Source organism: Lithobates pipiens, unplaced genomic scaffold (genome assembly GCF_037356315.1).
Source record: "Lithobates pipiens isolate NorthernLeopardFrog02 unplaced genomic scaffold, aLitPip1_a1.2 Scaffold_1, whole genome shotgun sequence".
NCBI lineage: Eukaryota > Metazoa > Chordata > Amphibia > Anura > Ranidae > Lithobates > Lithobates pipiens.
In genome coordinates this window covers 151970571-151993013 of record NW_027507685.1, presented here as the reverse complement: position 1 = coordinate 151993013, position 22443 = coordinate 151970571, and the positions used below count along the sequence as shown (strand labels likewise).

General features: G+C 43.4%; 1 protein-coding gene across 1 annotated transcript in view; it reads left to right on the top strand.

Moving 5' to 3' along the window:
- The window catches only part of LRRC8A (leucine rich repeat containing 8 VRAC subunit A), a 56081-nt gene that overhangs the window by 19387 nt on the left and 14251 nt on the right, over window positions 1–22443 (top strand). The window contains 3 exon segments of the mRNA XM_077478626.1: window positions 16880–17507; window positions 17509–17859; window positions 17861–19039. Of these exon segments, the coding sequence (XP_077334752.1) occupies window positions 16887–17507; window positions 17509–17859; window positions 17861–19039 (2151 nt within the window). The 5' untranslated portion in view covers window positions 16880–16886.

The following is a 22443-nucleotide window of genomic DNA, read 5'->3' as shown; positions in this document are numbered from 1 at the left end:
ACCCATCTTTTCTACAGGGTGCTGCAGTGAATACTCCATAGGATACTGCAGGCTCTAACACTGTGGTGTCCAGCAGATAGTAGCATCCACTCTGTGTTAAATAGTCTGCATGGGTCTCCCCAACTGCTCTGTTGTATTCTAACAGTAGTGATTCCACCCCCCCCCCCCCCAACTGGCTACAAGTATTGTTTGAGTGCTGGGTCTCCAGCAAGACCATTCAATAGAAGCTACTGAAATTCAGCCAATAACTGCTGAACCCGGCTGACCGGACTTTAGGATAGACAAACGTTGGAGCGAAGTGTCAGTAATGCCGCGTACACACGTAGCCAACTATCCGGCGGACTTAGTCTGCCGAGCTTTCCGCTGGACTTTCCGAACGGGCTACTTGCCATTTTCAGTGGACTAATACGGCGTACTAAGTACGCCGGACTATCCGCCGTACCTTTGAAATGAACGGACTCGCCCACACACGCGGAGGAAAGTCCGCTCATTTTGAGCGCGTCTCCAGGTAGCCGGGGCCAGCGAAGGAGGCGTCGCTGGCCCCGTCACTTGGTATGGACTTAAAGGGGAAACCCAACGCCCAAAAAAATCGTGGCCCCCCCCACCCCAAAGCACCATGTCCCCATGTTGATGAGGACAAGGGCCTCTTCCCGACAACCCTGGCCGTTGGTTGTCGGGGTCTGCGGGCGGGGGGATTATCGGAATCCAGGAGCCCCCTTTAATAAGGGGGCCCCCGGATACCAGCCCTCCACCCTATGTGAATGAGTATGGGGTACAATGTACCCCTACCCATTCACCTGTAAATAAGAATGAATAAAAACACAACACACAAGGGTTAAAATAGTTTATTGCACAGCTCTGAGGGTCTTCTTCCATCTTCGGGGGTCTTCTCGCCGGACTCCTCCGCTATCTTCTGCTAGCTCTTTTACTAGCGGAGGAGCCCGGCTTTCTTCTTCGCCGCCACCCTCTTCTTCCGACTTCGGGGGTCTTGTTCCCCTCTTCGGTTCTTCTTGCCGGGCCACCGCGCCGCCTTCTAGTTCTTTTACAGGCGGTCTTCTGTCGCCGTCGCCTGTTCTTCTCTTCAGATGTTGCCTCGTCGCGTTCTCTGCTCACAATGACGGGGACACGGCACGCGGCGACTTGTATAGGGACATCACCGGATGATGTCCCCGCCCAGTATAATGTCACAGTCCCAGCATCCTCTGGGACTGTGACATCATACTGGGCAGGGACATGATCCGGTGATGTCCCTATATAAGTCGCCGCGCCCCCGTCATTGTGAGCAGAGAGCGCGACGAGGCAACATCTGAAGAGAAGAACAGGCGACGGCGGCGACAAAAGACCGGGCCACCGCCTGTAAAAGAGCTAGAAGAAGGCGCGGTGGCCCGGCAAGAAGAACTGAAGAGGGGGACAAGACCCCCGAAGTCGGAAGAAGAGGGCGGTGAAGAAGAAAGCCGGGCTCCTCCGCTAGTAAAAGAGCTAGCAGAAGATAGCGGAGTCCGGCGAGAAGACCCCCGAAGACGGAAGACCCCCGGAGCTGTGCAATAAACTATTTTAACCCTTGTGTGTTGTTTTTTTTTTTTTTTTTTTTTTTTTTTTTCTTTTTTACTTTTTTTTTTTTTTTACAGGTGAATGGGTAGGGGTACATTGTACCCCATACTCATTCACATAGGGTGGGGGGCCGGTATCCGGGGGCCCCCTTATTAAATCGAACAATTCTCTTTCCTTCCACCCAGAAAACTGTATCATCTGTGGCTTGCTTTAGTAACAATAACCATACCAAACACTGTGCCCTGTAGTTAACAAAACCCTGTAACCAAGAGGGATGTAATGTGTTATGCTGTTGTAAACACTCCAGAGACATCCAGGGAATTCATAAAGTGTGACTAGACACTCATTAGAAGTCTGTCCTCCGCCTGTCTGTGCAACAGATTCATGTACATGCCAGTTCAGCAGGGACCAGCCAGATTTCAGTTGGAGTGTGGCCATCCCCCGCCTAACAGAAAACAATAGTTCAGTTGTCTTCTGTTAGAAGGTACATTTTGGAATTTTTCTGTTTTCTTGATTAGCGCCTGCGGCCACTGAGCAATGTATTCTGACATTGCCAGTTTCTGCCAGCTGGGTGGGGTGTTTTTATTTTTTTTTATACTTTCATTCATCTTGTTTGTTTTTTCAGTTCAGTCTGCTGGCCAAATGAAGAAAAATGTGTATGACCCAACTGTTTGACTACATTTCCTATGGTACCTTGCTGCCTGCAAGCAGTGATTCCTGTGCCAACTCCGCCTCTTGAAATTCCTTCTCTCAGCGCCAAGCCATTCAGAAGGCAGGCTCTGTGAAATGCGTGACACAGCAGAGACTACTCATAGGGCAATGTGAATATGTTAGACGGAATTCAGACAAGTCAATGTGTGGGGATCTTCACAAAGTAGGTTTACTAACTTCAAGATAATTCCGAATAATAATCGTAGGCTAGAAATAATTGACATTCAACATGGAAATGTAATATATGGGTTCGCATTTTGTCTATATCACCTTGCTTACCCAGCAGTCAGGACTTCCTTGCTTTTTAAGCTGTCGGACTGAAAGGTACAGAATGGTGTCCTCTGAAGAGCAGCTAAATAACAGCGATGCATTGCGCTTTAGATTTGCTTCTGTGCTTAAAAACAGTGTGGTATCCCCGTACTCAGGAGAAGCAGCAGAATATATGGCATGTGTGAGCAATATATCATTTAGTGACAACGTTTTGTAAACTTTTTTTTTTTGTGTCATTATTCAATCACTTGGGACAAAAAAAAAAAAAAAAAAATATTCAGCATGCCACTCAGCAATTTCCTTGGGGTGTCTACTTTCCAAAATGGGGTCATTTGTGGGGGGGGGGGGGGGGTTGTACTGCCCTGCCATTTTAGCACCTCAAGAAATGAGATAGGCAGTCATAAATTAAAAGCTGTGTAAATTCCAGAAAATGTACTCTAGTTTGTAGACGCTATAACTTTTTTGCGCAAACCAATAAATATACGCTTATTGACTTTTTTTTTTACTAAAGACATGTGGCTGAATACATTTTGGCCTAAATGTATGACTAAAATTTAGTTTATTCGATTTTTCTTATAACAAAAAGTAGAAAATATCTTTTTTTTTTTTTTTCATAATTTTCAGTCTTTTTCCTTTTATATTGTAAAAAATAAAAATCGCAGAGGCAATCAATTACCATCAAAAGAGAGCTCTATTTGTGGGAAGAAATGGACGCAAATTTTGTTTGGGTACAACATTGCATGACCGCGCAATTACCAGTTAAAGCAGTGCAGTGCCAAATTGTAAAAAGACCTCTGGTCCTTAGGCTGACAATTGGTCCAGGGCTTAGGTGGTTAAAGAGCTTTTTTTTTTTAACCCCATTATGTTACTGGCCGATTAATCGACTATTAAAATAGTATTAATAGTATCGATTAATTTCACAATCGGTTAGTTGTTTCAGCCCTAGACTTATCTATAAGGATCCTTTCTTCTCCCTTGTCAAAATAGTCTGTTGTGGGAAATAGTTGGCCCTGGGCCCTCTCCCTACTTTACTGTCACAGGGATTGGAGTTTACTATGTTTACTTCATCAGCAATGTGTCACCTTCTATATGAACTCGGCAGTATAGGACATTGTTTAGACATTCTGCACACTGTTTTCTTAAACTGGCCATACGCTGATCAAGTTTTGGTTGATTTCTGGCTGAGTCTGCTGAAATTGAATCTGTGTGTCATCCTGTTGGCACCACCTCCATCGCCTCTTGTCAAAGGAGCCAGGCAGAAAATTTTTGTTTGAACAGCATTGGATGCAGGATTAGTTTGGGTATTCTGGAAGCTGCAAGTGCCAGCTATCGGAGCACATTAGTCAACACGTTTAGCATGAATGGGAGAATTAAGCGATTTTCTTTCATTCAGCACCTGTGGCCAAACAAGAGAGATCTTTACGAGTAAGGCCAGCTTTCGGTCAGGCATGTCACACAGCCAAGATCTCCATTAGGAATATTTCCCACATATCCTGTCCCAGTGACCTTGTTTACTGGAATGGGAATTGAAGGGTGTGTTTTCCAGTGAAACCACAGAGCAGTAAAAGCCAACATTGATTTTAACTTTTATTGTTCAGAGAAAAAAAAAAAGTTTGTTGCCATTTGTGTCCCTGTTAGAAAGATCCACCTCTTTTGATGACCACCATCTGGAACACTTTGCCCTGTATCCAAAATAAACTGGCCGGTTCATCAGGTGTCCTTTCAGTTAACCTGCAGGTTAACCATTTTCAGACCGGACCATTTTGCTGGCTTAAGACCCGGCCACTTTTTGCGTTTCGGCACTGCGTCGCTTTAACTGACATTTGTGCGGTCGTGCGACGTGGCTCCCAAACAAAATTGACGTCCCTTTTTTTTTTTTTTTTTTTTTTTTTTTTCACAAATGGCGCTTTCTTTTGGCGGTATTTGATCACCCCTGCAGTTTTTATTTTTTGCTCTATAAACAAAAATAGAGCAACAATTTTGAAAAAAACGCATTATTAACTTTTTGTTATAATAAATATACCCCAAAAATATCTATAAAAAAAACAAAAAAACACATTTTTTCCCTCAGTTTAGGCCGATGCGTATTCTTCTACATAGTTTTGGTAAAAAAAATCGCAATAAGCGATTGGTTCGCGCAAAAGTTAGTGTTTACAAAATAGGGGATACTTTTATGGCATTTTTATTATTTTTTTTTTTTTACTAGTAATGTCGGCGATCAGCGTATTTTTATTTTATTTTTTATGACTGCAACATTATAGTGGACACATCGGACATTTTTTTTACACATTTTTGGGACCATTGCCATTTATACAGCAATCAGTGCTATACAAATGCACTGATTCCTGTGTAAATGACACTGGCAGTGAAGGGGTTAACCAGGGGGTGGCAGTGTAGGGGTTAAGTGTTCCTAGGGGCATGTTACTAACTGTGGGGGGCTGGGCTTTGTGTTGGTGAACACTGATCTCTGCTCCAATCACATGGAGCAGAGATCAGCATCACTTGTTGCTAGGCAGAACGGGGAGATGCTGTTCACAATGGCATCTCCCAGTTCAGCCTCCCCGTGAGACGATCGCGGGTATCCCCGCGGCGATCGAGTCCGCGGGACCCGCAACCGAACTCGCGGGGGGTCCCCACCGGCACGTGAACGCGGCCAAGGCGGCATATAGAAATGGACGTACCTGTACACCAATATGCCTGCCCGTGCCATTCTGCCGACGTACTTCACTTTCATGGGGGGGGGGGGTGGCAAAAAAAAATTAGCATAAATTGTGCCACAAGTCATCTTGTAATTGAATGTTGTTTAAAAATTTTAGTTTTTTTGATCTTCAGCTCTGTCATTTTCTGTAAAATGCAATACATTATGGCAACCTGGAGGTGTTCTGTACACAGATGATATACAAAACGCCCCCCAGAAATGTAATTTCCTGTTTGGCTTACTGATTTTCCCAGAAGTCTGTACTAAGATACAAGTCAGATTTTGGGCATTCCTCTGCAGCAAAAAAAATCAAATTTTTGGTGAGATACTCCCAAAGGGAAATCATGTCTAACGGGATGCACACTCTGCAACTTGCCACATTGGATCCCTGCAATGCAGCAGCTGATTGATAATTATAAAATCACTCACATTCACTTTGAGCAAGCATACAGGCCAACAAACAACTATTTCTTCAGAATAACAAAGGTAAGAATCTGCAGCAAGGTTGTAAAAACCCCAGCAATGTACATGGGTCATCTAGAGGGGAATTTTTTTTTATTTTTTAAACACTTTTAATGCATTATTCACACGGGTGTTTAGCTGCATACACTGGATTCCAGCGGCAAGAATTTACAGATTCATGCAGATCTGACTGCGTTCAGGCTAACGCTAACCACAGGAAACCAGTTGGTGTGCGGCTGCATACACACAGTGACAGCTGCTGTCATTCTGTTAGCACTTTGTACTGCAATTGCATGAACTTATAAATGCTTTTATGACATTTTAGTTATTGGGTTAAGAAATATATTTTGATACCGCCAATAATACACGAGTCTTTATTTTCTTTTCTCGTACATCATGGGACACAGAGCAACCATAATAATGACTATATGGGTTATACGCCACCTACTGATGCATGGACACTGGCAGATAGTCAAACAGGAAGTCCACCCTATATAACCCCTCCTACGCAGGAAGGACCTAAGTTTTCACCAATGTCTGTAAGGTGGAATGGTCACTGATGTGATGCATGAGCCCTTGGAGCATACTTGGAGGTCTGCACGGTTGTATTTAAAATCATGGACTTCATTTGGATCCATTTGAAAAAGCTATCAGTCAAAATGGATGGTACCCGAGCCTCATTGGAAGGAGAGAAGATTCATTGAGGTTTTGCCTGTAATGCAGCCTTATAACGCTGGACCCTGCGTAATGGAGCCCTGTGCAGTGTTTGTTCTGACCAAGGTGCTTTCCTGCAGCGTGCTATACAGGTCCAGGGGAGTGGACCCCACATTAAGGGGGATCCAGTGATGGGTGAAGATTGGACTCATGTTATGTTCAGAGTCCTGCAAAAGGAATGGTAAGTCTGCATTTTTGCAGTTTCTCTTAAAAAAAAAAAAGAGATCGGACTGTCTGTCCTCAGTGTGGGGGCAGTGTGCTGTTTAATCATGCTGTGTACTTAATCGTGTGGGCTGCTGTTTGTTCTCCAGTGTACACTCCCAGTCCAGCGGGACCTAATGGTCTTGAGTCCTGTATCTCGGCACTATTGAGGCCCTGGAAGCCAGCTTCGGGGAACTTCAATTACAGGACTTGGAAATATTTTTTTGCCTTGGGTGAAGCCAGGAAGTGGCACCCACAGAAATATGCTAGTGGGAGATTTTATTTTTCTTTCTCCAATTGGTAGGGGAAAGGAGATTGGCCTTAAGTACCATTAAGCGTCAGGGTTCGTACTTGTACATTTTTTTTTTTTTTTTACCAGGGCTGTTTCTAACTCCTTGATTCATACTTCATACAGCGTGTAATGTAGACAATCTCGCCTGTCAGGACATTCTTGTGTCTTTGGGACTTGAATATAATCTTGAATGTCTTTGCAGAGGCCACTTTTTGAACCAATCGGGAAAATTAGGTTAGTCTCTCATCTCGGAAGGTGCCAGCTTTGGTTGCTATCACTTCACTATGTGGTGTGTCCGAGTTGGCGGCTCTTTCATGCAAGGAGCCGTTTTTGGTCTTGCATAATTTTTAAGGTGATGATGCGTCCTCATCCTTTTTTTGCCTAGTATGGTGTCTAGTTTTCATTTGAATCAAGACAATGTCTTGCCATCTTTTCTAATCCTCGGTTGGCAGGAATTAGATCACTGCATACTCTGCTGGTAGTTCTGGCGGTCAGAATTACTTAATTTGTGGGTACAGGTCTGGAATCCTAGTTTGTGCTGCCAGTAGATCCCAGGATGGGCAGGAGGCATCCAAGTTAACTATTCATTTGGATTTGCCAGTTAATTATTCGAGCCTATGGCTTGAAAGGGCAAGGTCCCCCAACCCTTTTTTGGTAAAAGCACTCGCTACCAGGTGTGTGTGGGGGCTTCTTGGGCCATCTACCATCAGGTACTGGTGGCTCAGGATTTAACCACTTCCAGGCCGCTCATGGTCGTTATCCGTCATTAATTTGAAGAGGAATATTGTTATGGCAGCAGCTAGTGCACCCTGGTGTCCTCTTCTTCAGTGGGCGGTCTGCTTCAAGATAAAAGTGGTCTCTGTTGCACGTTCGCTGCAAGCTCACTTTTATCGGCGGCGGGAGGGGCTCCGGTGCCCTCCGCATCTTACCAGAGCCTTCGGCAGCGACGGAGGAGATCGGATGTTGTCTCTTGTGTGACATGGAGACGAGTGAGGGAAAGATGGCCCCCACCCGTCTCCAGAGGTCCTGTCATGATGATTTTTATTTTTTTTTCCTACAAGGGATCTTTACATTCCTTTACATTATAGGAATAAACGTGACACTTTTCTTAAAAAAACTGTGTAAAAAATCATTTTAAACGTGTCCCGTCGTGCAGAAGCAAACGCATATGTATTGCAACGACCGCCATTTTATTCTCTAGGGTGTTGGGGGGGGGGGGGGGGGGAGAAAGTATAACGTTTTGGTCTCTTGTTCATACATTCACAGAATTTTACCAGATAAATATCGGAGGCCCGGAGGTTACTGTTTTGGGTGGCAGAAGTCGTTCTTTTTAGATGGCAGTTTCTGTGATTGTGTCTCCCTCCCCACAAGTGCATTGCTTTAGAACATCCCATATAGTCATTATTATGGCTGCTCTGTGTACAGAAATAGAAGAGGAAATTGAAGTGTGTGTTTAGTATCATTTTAAAGGCGAATTCTTCTCCGTAGCAGTGCAGCGTGCATCAATTGCGTCTCTGCACCCTTGTTGGTAAAATATACTGAGAGGGGGATGCTTGTAAATTTCTTAAGGAAACTTGCTCTATTCTTTGCATTTGATGGCTTAGCCCTGGGGAAAGGTGACCTTCTGTGTGTGGCCTAATGGAATGATTCAGCATGCTTATCTGTGCTGTGTGGGAAGATGGTTTCTGCACACAGCCCTTATTTACTGAGCTTGTTTTATGTCAGAAGCAACTTAGAGGAAGCATGTATGGAGAGACATGTTGGTTACATTTTTGGACCTTTTAAAATTAGTGGTTACCTGGCTGTTATGGTGACTAAAGCCGAACTCCAGGCAAGTGATTAAACACAAAACAATATGCATATAATGGATTTCTTTTTTTTTTGTCAAAGTATTTTAGTTTCTGTTTACCAGTACTTGCCAGATTAACACAGCTCTGCCGTACAGCATAGCCCTAGTCTCTAGCATGGCTGGAAACCTGAATTCTCTGCTGTGGTTAAAGTGATTGTAAATCTATGGGGGCACTCATGCGGGCGTGCTCCCGAGCCGGGCTATGTGCGTCCACAGACACAGACACAGACTGCAGCTTGGCCCTACTCACAGGATGTGACTGACAGCAGCAGAAGCCAATGGCTCTTGCTACACTCGGTAAAGCTTGTGAATGCAGGTAAAGATCAGAGCGGGGCTGCGAAACAGGGCTGCTGATAGGCAAGTACAACTGGCCCTGTTGTACCAGGCCTGACCAGCAGGGGGTCCCGGGAAACCATAACGGATAACTAATTGAGGTAAAAAATAAAACCATTCTTCCAGCCACCATGACCGAACATTGCACCCCCTCCCTCCCCCCAGCCACCTATCGGTATGCCATTGGCGGCATGGGTGGCACTGTCTGCAGCACAATATGGCATGGGTGGCACTGTCGGCAAGCATCACATGCGTTTATGGCATAGGTGTCATGGGTGGCACTGTCTTCAGCACAATATGGCATTGGTGGCATGGGTGCCGCTGTCTGCAGGTAGCTTTATGGCCCATAATGCATGTGCTGCCTGCAGAGACAGTGACACCCATGCTGCCAATGCTGTTATGTGCTGTTGGGGCTAAAGGAGGGACCAGGGGTGGGGCTGAAGAGGGGCCCCATGATTTATGTCAGCGGTCCTGCTGCCAAACACTGTCCCCACAGCACTACATCGAGGGTGGTGATGGGTAAGGGCCCGTACACATGATACGAAAGTCAGACGGAAAAATTCGTAGGACAAGCTGTCTGCCCGATTTTCAGATCTTTAGTATGGTGCTTTTGATGCCTGATTTATTTTTATTTATTATTTTTTATTTTTTTATTTTTTCTCCTTTTCTTCAAATAAAATTGTTGTCACATGTGAACTAGAGCTGCACAATTAATTGTTAAAAAAAATTGTGATCTCGATTCAACCCCCTGAGGATCTCTATTGCAGAGTTTGCCGATTCTTTCATATAACAAGCGGAGAGACTTATCTGCTCACTCAGCTGTTGAAAGAAAACATACAGTCAGTCTGCCAAGTTTTTAACATGATACATTGTAACTAACTCTTCCTCCTTAGATGAAGGGGTAATCTTCTGTGTGTTAAGAAAAAATCCTGGCAGTGTGCCAAGTTAACATGTAAATGCAGGAAGTTTAACCACTTAAAGCGGAGGTCCACCCTAAAGTGGACCTTCCGCTCATTGGAATCTTCCCCCCCCCTCCGGCGCCACAATTGGCACCTTTCAGGGTTTTTTCGTAGATCTACGCCCCTTTCCGAAAGTCCCCCCGCTGCCTGCTGGGAAACACACGGAACCCAGAGGCAGCGGGACCATCCTTATTGCACAGCGCGACTCGCGCATGCGCAGTAGGGAACCGGGAAATGAAGCCGAAAGGCTCCACTTCCTGATTCCCATACCCAAGATGGCGGCGGCAGCACCCGAGAGATGATAGAGAGATCGGCTTCGGGTGCCGACATCGCGGGCGCGCTGGGCGGGTAAGTGTCCTTATTTTAAAAGTCAGCAGCTCCCGGCGGACTCCCGCTTTAAAGTCTAAATCTTTTTTTGACAGTTAAGTTAAAATTAGTATTTTTTTGCTAGAAAATTACTTGGAACCCCCAAACATTATATATATTTTAGCAGAGACCCTAGGCCAGTGATGATGAACCTTGGCACCCCAGATGTTTTGGAACTACATTTCCCATGATGCTTATGCACTCTGCGTTGTAGTTCAGCATTATGGGAAATGTAGTTCCAAAACATCTGGGGTGCCAAGGTTTGCCATCAATGCCCTAGGGAATAAAATGTAAATTGCTGCAATATTTTGTCACATTGTATTAGCCCAGCGGTCTTCCAAATGCAATTTTTTTGGAAAAAATACACTTCCATGAATAAAGAAAAAAAAACCCAGTAAAGTTGGCCCAATTTTTTTTGTTTTAATGTGAAAGATGTTACGCTGTGAGAATCATGATATATAGTCTAAGCAAAAAAATTGTGATTCTTATTTTAGCCAGAATCGTGCAGCTCCAATGTGAACACAACATCCAATTTTCGTTTCATTAGTGCGGTTTTCGTCTGAAAAAAAAAATTGTAAGAGCAAGACTACGCATGCTCAGAAATGAAAGAATACATGCAAAACTATTCAACGCATTGCATCACTTCTGACGTTGTATTTTGTTGTACGAAAATGTTTTTATTGTGATTTAACTGCTTCACTTTGGACATGAGACTAGCATGCCACAAAAAACAGATGTTCGGTCATCCCAAAATCTGATGGTCTGTACGGGGCTTTAGTCTTTTGGGGGGCAGGCACAGATGGTGGAGGTTTTTTACCTTTAATGCAGAGAATGCATTAAGGTGAAAAAAAAAAAAAATCTACAACCTTCGACAGCCGATTACGAATGTTCATATGTAAATTCTGGAAGGGATAAACATGGAATTTTTTTGCCGTACGGCAACATAGTTAGGTTGAATAAAGACACCATTCCATCAAGTTCAACCTGAAACAGAGCGAACAGTTTTCGTTTTTAATGAGTACTATTTTTGTATAAGAAAAATCAGAAAAGAAAGCCTACACATAATCAGAAACGATAAACAACAAAAGACCTTTTCGTACGAATTTTCATTAGTTGGTTCCGATTTGCTGTGAAACAATGAGGAAAAATCAGATGAACTTTCGCCCGATTTTCTTATGTGTACCCCACTTTAAACTGAAAATCTTAAAGACTCGCTGTCGGATTTAGATTGCTGACTGCGGAGAGATTACTCCACAGTTGCTAACAGAAGTTCTAACTCTTCCACACTATATTTTAAAATTGAAAAAAGTTTTGACTGAAGCTTCACTTAATTTTGTTTTGGGAACTGCGGCTTCCTGGAATTAGTGTCTGTCCTTTTTTGTCCTTCTGGAGGGTTGCTGGATGTTGAACCCCAGGCATTTACTGTTGTATTGTCATATTAATCTTTCAGCAACGCGGTGGTTAACCGTAAAACAAAGTCCCTTGACAATAGGCCTCTAATTCCCAGCATCAGCGTGCGACTTCCTGTCAATGCGATCTTCTAAGCTGATGTTTAGAACACGTTCATTTTAGAGCTTCGACTGCTAATAGACATTTTCCCATATATTTTTCTCAGAGGATTATTTTGACCATGTCCAAAATGGTTCTATAGGGGATATTGCTTTAGTAGTAAATGTGATATCCAATTTCAATAGGGAAAAAAGTGCTTAAAATTCCCATTATAAGGATTATATGTTAAAAGGAACCTAGAAAAAGTGGAAGGAGAGAAGGAATATCCACTATATTGGAAGGTGCACATTAAGTGGGCCATAGATGATTCCTTTTTTTATTTTTTTGTTCAACCAGCAAGTTGAATGAAAAAAAGGTAAACCTGCAGTATGTGAAAAGTTTAAAAACTTCATAATTGTTCAGTTGAGTGGGCTACAAATGTTTGAAATCTAACATGCAAATGAATATTTGTAAAATTTTTTCAGACATAATTTAATTCAGACATAACACAGAGCAGGTAAGTATGACCTGTTTGTTATTTGAATTTTTTAAAAAAAATACAGCCTTTACAATCACTTTCAATCGGAGTTGCATCCGTTTTTATATTTATTAAAAGTCAGCAGCTACAAAAAGTGTAGCTGCTGACTCTTAATTAACACACACTCACCTGTCCCACAATCCAGCGATGCGGCCACCCAAACCCTTGATTCTCCCCCTCCTTTGCGCCGGCATCACTACTGTGGGCACTGTAACAGTTTGCGGCTTTGCAGAAGGGTGTGCACTGCACATGTGCAAGTCACATGGTGCATCCTCAGTGGTCAGGCAATCTTCTGGTCCCTGTGACATGGGAGGGGCCACCAAGGGGGAGAGGAGGAGTCACCTAGGTGGCCCGGAGCGGAAGTGGGAGCAGGTACCTGTGAGAACTAGGTACCTGCTCCCCCCCTCCAAAAAAAGTGGCATGTCAGGGGGTCAGGCTGCCTTAAAGCGTAAGTTCCACTTTTGGGTGGAACTCCGCTGTAAAGTGTTTAACCCCCCCCCCCCCCCCCCAAATAAAGATCCTGGTCCTTTAAAGCAGATTAAACAGCACAGTGCTTGTGCTGTGTAATCTGCCCCCCCCCCCCAAACTGTAGAAAACACACCAGAACCTGGCACTTCCTGTATCCCCCCCCCCCCCCTCTGACAATGAAAATCGGGGCTGCTGAGCCCTGACCATGGGGGTTAGCGTACATCTCTCCGTCATCTGCAACCCTGCTCTCCTCTCTCTCCCCCTCGCCCCCTCCTCCCTCCCTCCCTGTCAGTGCCTTGCCTGTGTCTGTCTCTGCCCCTCCTGCATTATCCATGTATCGGAAATGTAAAGCGGCCACAAGTCACGCAACCAGCCTGAAGACCACCATAAAATTTTAAAAAGATGTACAGTGTGCTATGCCTAGCTCTAATAGAGGGGCTGGCATAGACTAACTTATATGGGTTCACAAGCACTTTAAGGCTCGGTTCACACAGGGGCGGCACGACTTGCAGCGCGACTCACAGACGTGACCTGCAAACGACTTCAGCGGCGACTTGCAAAACGACTTCTGTATAGAAGTCAATGCAATCGCCTGAAGTCGCCCCAAAAGTAGTACAGGAACCTTTTTTCTAAGTCGGAGCGACTTGAGTCGCTCCTATTAGAACGGTTCCATAGTACAGAACGGAGCGCGACTTGTCAGGCGGCTAAGTCGCCTGGACAAGTCGCCCCTGTGTGAACCGAGCCCAAGTCCTGTAAGTTGCAACGTGGGGCCTGCATGGCTCCGACTTGTTTCTCCAGCACATCCCACAGATGCTCGATGGATTGAGATCTGGAGAATTTGGAGGCCAAGCCAATTACTCAAACTCGTTGGTGTGTTCCTCAAACCGTTCTTGAACCATTTTTTCAGTGTGTCAGGCATCACTATCCTGCTGAAAAAGGCTGCTGCCATCAGGAAATACTGTTTCCATGAATGGGTGTATTTGATCAACAACATCCACATGAATGGCAAGACCCAAGGTTTCACGGCAGAACATTGCCCGAAACATCACACTGCCTCCTCCGGCTTGCCTTCCTCCCATACCGAATCCTGGTACCATCTCTTCCTCAGGTAAACAATGCACATGCACTCGGCCATCCATATAATGTGTAAATGAAATTGTAATTCATCAGACCAGGCTACTTTCTTTCATTGCCCTGTGGTCCAGGAGTGATGCTCACGTATCCAATGTAGTCACCTTTTGGCTGTGGGCCTGGGTCAGCATGGGCACCCTGACCAGTCTGCGGCTATGCAGCCCCATACACAACAAACTGAAATGCCCATTTTTTCTGCTTTCAACAAATCCGCTTCAGGGACAACATGTTCACTTGCTGTATGTTGCTTTGTTTCTCTATCAGCGTGAATCCCTTCTGACAAGTTTTCCTGACACCAAGAGAAAAATGGTGACAATGGATCTCCAGCTGATTTAACAGTCTCGGTCTGTGTGCTGTGTGAAGGGGTTTGTGTCCCGTCCCTGCAATCCGCTTTCAGAGCTCTCCTCACGGAGCTCTGCAGAGTAACTTCAGCTCTACGTCCACCTTCTTCTTTTTTTTTTTTTTCTTTTTTTTTCTTATTTCTCCAAACAAGCTTTGAAATTCAGCACTTTGAAGGGATGTAGAGAAGACTGCAGATAAACTGGTACAACTTATGTATGAGGATTTGTTTTAATCTCCATCACATGAAGTCAGTCACTTTACTGGAAGGGTTTGCTAACACTTTAACTACTTATGGACTGCCCGCCGTCGTTATACGTTGGCACTTTGAAGTGGAATATAGTAGTTATGGCAGCAGATGGATGCCATAAACCAGGTATTCCCTTCTGCAGCAGGCAGTCCTCTCTCAGATAATAGTGGTCTCTGTGGCTGATTGGCCGCAAGATTACTTTTATCGGGGTGGGAGCAGGCCCACCCCTTCCATCCCGCCACGCTTCAGTGGTCTCCGCCGATTACCAGAGCTGCCAGTAGGAGATGATCAGGTCCTCTTCCCTGCTTGGCTGGCTGCCGAGTGAGGGAAAGATGGCCCCCACTCGGTTCCATGGCATTGACTGACTGGTGGAAGCAACATCAAACGTCACTTCTGCCCAATGCTCTTAAAGGAGAATTTTTTTTGTTTTTCAAATTACATTTTACATTACATTAAAATATTTTTCTTTATATTGCATTTTAGTGTAAATTTGAGATGAGGTCTTTTTGACCCCAGATCTCAAGAGGTCCTGTCATGCTTTTTTTTTTTTTTTTTTTTTTTTTTTCTATTGCAAGGTATGTTTACATTCCTTGTAATAGGAATAAAAGTGACCCCAATTTTATTTATTTATTTATTTATTTATTTTTTTAGGACAGGGTCAAAATAAAAAGTATAAAAAAAAGAATTTTTTTTTTTATAGCGCTCCATCCCGTCAAGCTCGCACACAGAAGCAAATGTATACGTGAGTAGCACCCGTATATGAAAACTGTGTTCAAACCACACGTTGGAGCTGCATGATTCTGGACAAAAAGAGAATCAAAATTTTTTTTGCGTAGAATAAAAAGATCACGATTCTCTCACAATTCTTGCAACGTAAAATATTTCATGTTATACAAAAAAAATGGGCTAACTTTACTGGTTAGTGGTGTGTTTGTTTTTTTTTTTTATTTATTTTTTGTTTTTGTTTTTGTTTTGTTTTTCTTTAAAGCAATTAAAAAAAAAATTGCATTTGAAAGACTGCTGGGCAAATACAGTGTGACATAAAATATTGCAACAACCACCATTTTATTCTCTAGGGTGTCTACTAAGAAAAATATATAACGTTTGGGGGTTCTAAGTAATTTTCTAGCCAAATTAAAAGATTTTAACTTAAAACCAACAAATGGCAGAAAAAGGTTAAGTGTTTAAGTGATTAAACTTTTTTCACTTACAAAGTCTATTCCATTGACAAATTGTTACAATGTTTATACTTAGGTTCAAATGATAAAGAATGTTTTGATTCTTGGCCCAGTTCAGAAGAGCGAGAGAGAATTCTTTGCATAGAAAGAATTGTGAAACACTTTAGTCAAGATCGCAATAACGATTCTTGACGATTAGTTGTGCAGCTCTACCACACATGTGAGGTATCGTCGCAATCGTTGGACCAAGAGCAATGATTCTAGCCCTAGACCTCTTTTCTAACTCAAACCTGGTAACCGATATCAATTTTTATGGGTAAAAGTTTGTCGCCTTTTCACGACCGGGTGCAATTTTGAAGCATGACATGGTGCGTATCAATTTACTTGGCATAACATTATCTTTCACAATATAAAAAAAAATTGGCCTAACTTTAATGTTGTCTTACACTTTTTTGAATTAAAAAAATATTTTTTCCCAAAAAATAGTGCTTGTAAGACCGCTTAGCAATTACGGTGTGACAAAGTATAAACGACCGCCATTTTAGTCTCTATGGTGTTAGAAAAAGTATCTATAATGTTTGTGGGTAAGTAATTTTCTATCAAATAAAACTGATTATAACTTAACACCAAGTCTGAAAAATAGGCCCAGTCCTTTAGTGGTTAAATAATGCGTGTGGTAGAATATAAAATGCAAATTAATTTTTTTGTTGCCCTAGCACAAACTTTATTGTACTGGGTAAAAAAAGTATTATTCTTATTATTGACTGACTACCAAATGCTGCCTATTTTTTACCTTTCTCCTTTAAAAAAAATGAAGTGGCTTGGGTTTTTCCCAGGAGCACACCAGATCATTGGGAAAGTATCAATGTGTCCCTTGGTTTCCTGAGGGGGTAAGTACATATCTGCTTTGGGAAATAATTATTTTGTAGAATTTTTTTCCCATGTGAGATGTAAATGATCTTGTCCTCTTGTATTCATGAAATATGTCCTTACCTGTCCTCTGCTGATTATAAATAGATGTTAGACTTATGCTGTGGAATTCTGCTTGTTGGTAAAACCTGTTCTATTTTCTTGTTACCAGGTGAGCCATGATTCCAGTGACAGAGCTGCGGTACTTTGCAGACACCCAGCCAGCCTACAGAATCCTTAAACCATGGTGGGATGTGTTCACAGACTACATTTCCATTGTCATGCTTATGATAGCAGTGTTTGGAGGCACTTTACAGGTCACCCAGGATAAGATGATTTGCCTTCCCTGTAAATGGGTCACACATGACAGCTGTAATGATTCCTACCGGGCCTGGGCACCTGCAGAACCTGAATATCCAAACTCTAGCCTGGTGCCTCCAGAAACACTAGGCCCCACGGGCATAAAATATGACTTGGATAGACATCAGTACAACTATGTGGATGCTGTGTGCTATGAAAACCGTCTACATTGGTTTGCAAAATATTTCCCTTACCTAGTGTTGTTGCATACTTTGATCTTCCTGGCATGTAGCAATTTCTGGTTCAAGTTTCCTCGGACCAGCTCCAAGCTAGAACATTTTGTCTCTATCCTACTAAAATGTTTTGACTCACCTTGGACTACTCGGGCTTTGTCAGAGACTGTGGTGGAGGAGAGTGATCCCAAACCTTCAGGAGGAAAGATGAATGGTTCGGTTGACAAAAAGTCTTCTACAGCCAGTGAAGATGTAGAAGCAACCGTTGCCCATGCTGCATAGGAGCAAGTCCAGGGTGGAACAGGGAATTGTGGATAGGTCAGAGACGGGAGTGCTTGATAAGAAAGAGGGTGAGCAGGCCAAAGCCTTGTTTGAGAAGGTGAAAAAGTTTAGGACTCATGTGGAAGAAGGCGATATAGTCTACAGGCTCTATATGCGGCAGACAATCATCAAAGTTATCAAGTTTATTCTGATTCTTTGCTACACTGTGTACTATGTTAGCAGCATCACCTTCGATGTGGATTGTAAGGTGGACATTGAGAGCCTCACTGGCTATCGAATGTACCGATGTGCCCATCCACTGGCCACCTTATTTAAAATCTTAGCTTCATTCTACATCAAGCCTGGTGGGGTTTTACGGTCTAGTCTGTGTGTACACCCTCTGGTGGATGCTAAGGCGATCCTTGAAAAAGTATTCCTTTGAATCTATTCGTGAAGAGAGCAGCTACAGCGACATTCCAGATGTCAAGAACGACTTTGCTTTCATGCTGCACCTCATAGATCAATATGACCCACTTTACTCAAAACGTTTTGCTGTTTTTTTATCTGAAGTCAGCGAGAACAAATTGAGGCAACTTAACCTCAATCATGAGTGGACACTGGACAAACTACGCCAACGCATCACCAAAAATTCTCAGGAGAAACTTGAGCTCCATCTTTTCATGCTTAGCGGTATCCCGGACACTGTGTTTGACCTTGTGGAGCTGGAAGTGCTCAAATTGGAACTCATACCTGATGTGACCATCCCGCCTAGCATTGCCCAGCTCACAGGCTTGAAAGAACTCTGGTTATACCACACAGCAGCTAAAATTGAGTCTCCAGCCTTGGCTTTTCTCAGAGAGAATCTCAAATCGCTACACATTAAATTTACTGATATTAAGGAGATTCCCTTATGGATCTATAGTTTGAAAAACCTTGAGGAGTTGCACCTCACTGGGAACCTGAGCGCGGAAAACAATAGATATATAGTCATTGATGGTCTCCGTGAACTTAAGAGGTTGAAAGTGTTGAGACTGAAGAGCAACCTTACTAAACTGCCCCAAGTGGTGACTGATGTAGGCGTCCATCTGCAGAAGCTTTCTGTAAACAATGAAGGCACCAAACTGATGGTTCTCAACAGTCTTAAGAAAATGGTGAACCTGACGGAGCTGGAACTGGTGCGGTGTGACTTGGAGAGGATCCCACACTCCATTTTCAGCCTTCACAACCTTCAGGAGATTGATTTGAAAGACAACAATTTGAAAACTATTGAGGAAATCATTAGCTTCCAGCACCTACATAGACTCACCTGCTTGAAGCTCTGGTACAACCATATTGCCTATATACCCATTCAAATTGGCAATCTGGCAAGCCTTGAGCGCCTGTATCTTAACCGCAACAAAATTGATAAAATACCACCACAGCTGTGCTACTGTCGAAAGCTGCGACATCTAGATCTCAGCCACAATATGCTAACTAGCATCCCGGCTGAAATTGGACAGCTCCAGAACTTGCAGTTTTTTGCTGTAACGGCCAACAATGTGAGTATTTCTTAGTTCTGTATGTAGGAGGTTTTGATATCGTTAGCGACAACGTTGCCTGTCATATCTAAGGCCAGCCACAGGTGGAGCGATTATTTTTATTTTTTTTCTTTCCTGCAACCACAAAAGAATCGCTATATTCCCCCATCAACACTGACTGTCCCTCCCACGGAGCCATTGTGTTCTGTGGGGGGGGGGGGGTGATTATTGCTAGCTTCTAGCAATAATCTAATGTAAAATCGTCAGGCTGTTTGTGCCCAAGTTGGTCGATTTGATCAATTTGGGTACATTCAGCCTGCCCATATATGGTTCGAATCTTGGGCGGTTCCTGCTAAACCAGCTGAAATTTGAACCGCCTATTTCCGGCTTTAGGTGCGGTTAGGAAGGGAAGGAGCTACTGTGAGTAAGCTGCTCAGAGATGTTTTGATTGGTTTCAATATGTGGTGTTTTATTTTTGATTCTCATACTTTTTAAATGAGTTCAAGCCTTTCCTGTCTGTCCACTGCATGCCTTTTAACTAGGTCTTGCGGCAGGACAGAGTTCCCATTCATATGACCCCTGTGATTGGCTGTCACAGTGGTCATATGATTGGGAGCTGTCTGAGAACTCCATCACTGTGCTGGAAGCAGGCAGTGCACATGCTCTCAGTATAGAAACCTCAGGCGCCATGTGTTCATATGTTAGCTTTGCACAATTATGACTAAAATGAGAATCGCTATTTTTTTGCTTAGAAGATAAATCATGATTCTCGCAGCGTAACATCTTTCACATTAAACAAAAAAATTGGAATAACTTTACTGTTTAAATTTTTTTTTTTTTTTTTTTTTTTTTAATTCATTGAAGTATATTTTTTTTCCCCAAAAATTTGCTTTTGAAAGATCACTGTGCAAATACAGTGTGACATAAAATATTGCAACAATCGCCAATTTATTCCCTAGGGCAGTGATGGCGAACCTTGGCACCCCAGATGTTTTGGAACTTCATTTCCCATGATGCTCAACTACACTGCAGAGTGCATGAGCCTCATGGGAAATGTAGTTCCAAAACATCTGGGGTGCCGAGGTTCGCCATCACTGCCCTAGGGTCTCTGCTAAAAATATATAATGTTTGGGGGTTCCAAGTAATTTTCTAGCAAAAAAATACGGATTTTAACTTTGTCAACAAGTGTCAAACGGTTTAGACTTTAAGTGGTTAAACTTCCTTAATTTACACACAAATTTATCCCTTTGATCTAAGAGTTACAATGTTTCTAGTTACTGTATTTATCGACATATAACACGCGCTGGCGTATAACGCACACCCCAAGTTTAGGAGGGAATTTTAAAGAAAAAAACTTAGGAGGGAAGTTGAAGGAAAAAAACTTACACTTAGATGCCCATTGATGCAGCCTTGTCAGTGTCATTTGCAGCTTTGCATGTCATTTGCAGCCTTGCATTGCAGCCTTGCCTGTTTCTTTTGCAGGCTTTCCATTTAAAAATGGCACCGCCGAGATACAGAGCGGATGTCCTGTGTATCTCGGCAGTGCTCGCTAGCTCTCGGGCGTTCTCGGCTATTTTTGGCTGTTCTTTGCAGAAAGCTGCCGAGACCAGCAGAAAAGGCAGAAGAGCTCACAATTGGCGGAGGATCGGCGTATAACACGCACCCAAGATTTTCCCTGATTTTAAGGGGAAAAAAGTGCGTGTTATACGCCGATAAATACGGTATCTACTAGCAGGATAATGTTGTTAAAAACTTGGACTACCTGTTTTTTCTCTCTTGACAGCTAAGTGAGCAGAGAACTCTCTACACTTGTGACATGAATCGGGTAGCTCTGCAATAGAGATTGTGAGGGGGGGGGGGGGTTGAATCGAGATCACGATTTTTTAATTGTGCAGCACTAGCATAAGACCCATTCTTCTTGTTGGTGCGCATACTTTGTGTTCACAAGAGGTTAATGTGACAAAGTCTAGACAATACTGTATTCCGTTGTCTACAATATCCATGTCTGTTATTTCCTCCATATTTTTTAAAATGTACATACAACTGGGCCTGAGTGGTTAACGGGTAAGAGCAGCCTCAGCTCAATTCATCCAAGCCACTCCCCTCAACATGTTTTGCCCCACCACAGGGCTTAATCTGGGGGGGGGGGGTGAAACGTGTTAGGGGCGTGGTCTGGATGAATTGAGCTGAGGTTGCTTTTGCCTGCTAACCGCTTGGGCCGGGTAAGGTGAGCAGCAGCTGGGCTATCTTTCCAAGTATATAGTGCCTAAATGTGTTTTGAAAAAATGCAGCTTGGGTGCATTTTTGCAGCTGCTTTTCTCCTGCCAGAAGAAAAGCATTTAGAAGAGCCCCAGTGTGCATAAAAGCCTTAAAGGAGAAGTAGGGCCAAACCTCCTTTGGCTCTACTTCAGTGGGTCACAAAAGTGTACTTCCTTCTGTAATCCTGTGACCCATATTTAGCCGACAGCAGGCTAAAGTCCACCGTCGGCTGATGTCACTCAGCTGATGCAGGCTCTGGAGAGAGCCTGACTTTACAGTCTGGATCCACCCAGATGCCTGGACCAACACCTGGCTCAGCCTCTCGGTGAGCTGCTGAGAGCCTGGCCTAGCAACTCCTGCTCCCTCCACAGCCCGGAGCTCCAGTGAGTGCTCGAGGGGCAGAGTCATCGGCTATTGCTTGGAGGTGGCAGGGGACAGTTGCAGCTGGGATCAGTAAAGATTTTAATTAAAAAAAACAATCTTTGTTAAGTTATTAGAAATTTGTCCTGAACCCTTTGGGTTTATATTATGTTCTAATAGCGGTTAGTGTTTCATTATTTTAATAAAAACATCAGTAGGCCCAAATATGCATGAAATTGTCAACTTTGTCATCATTAGACTTGCATGTTGTAAATAAAGTAATCCTGCTCTTCGAGTTGAAATGTACTAAATATGTTCTTCTGCAGGGTCAGGAGCACCCTGTAGAACATATTTAGTACATACCTTTCTTGCAGGCTGCAAGTCAAATCCTCTTTTGGAGAGCTATTTCTAGGTGTATCTGATACCTGGTTCACTGCTGCTCTCTATGGTTCTTTCTGCTGGTAAATCACTGCTGTGTCTTGCATTTGCATAGCAGCCAGCAGAAGAGTTAAGGGGCGTTTCTCTTTATCTAATTTAGCGCTTGTAACCTGTATGACATTTATGGACTAGAGCAATATTTAAAGGTGAACTCCAGGCAGATGTTTAAGGTACAAATGAATGTAGCCCTGTTATCATAAATGCAAAATTACATTTATTTTTTAAATGCATGCAGTGTAAGGTACCTTGAGATCAGCCTCTTGCAGCCCATATACTGCTGAGCGTGTAGGTGGAAGCAGCACAAGGAGCTGGTGTTGTAGTGCAAGAAGCATGCTGATAGGTAAAGAGTGCAGAGTTGAGCTCAACAG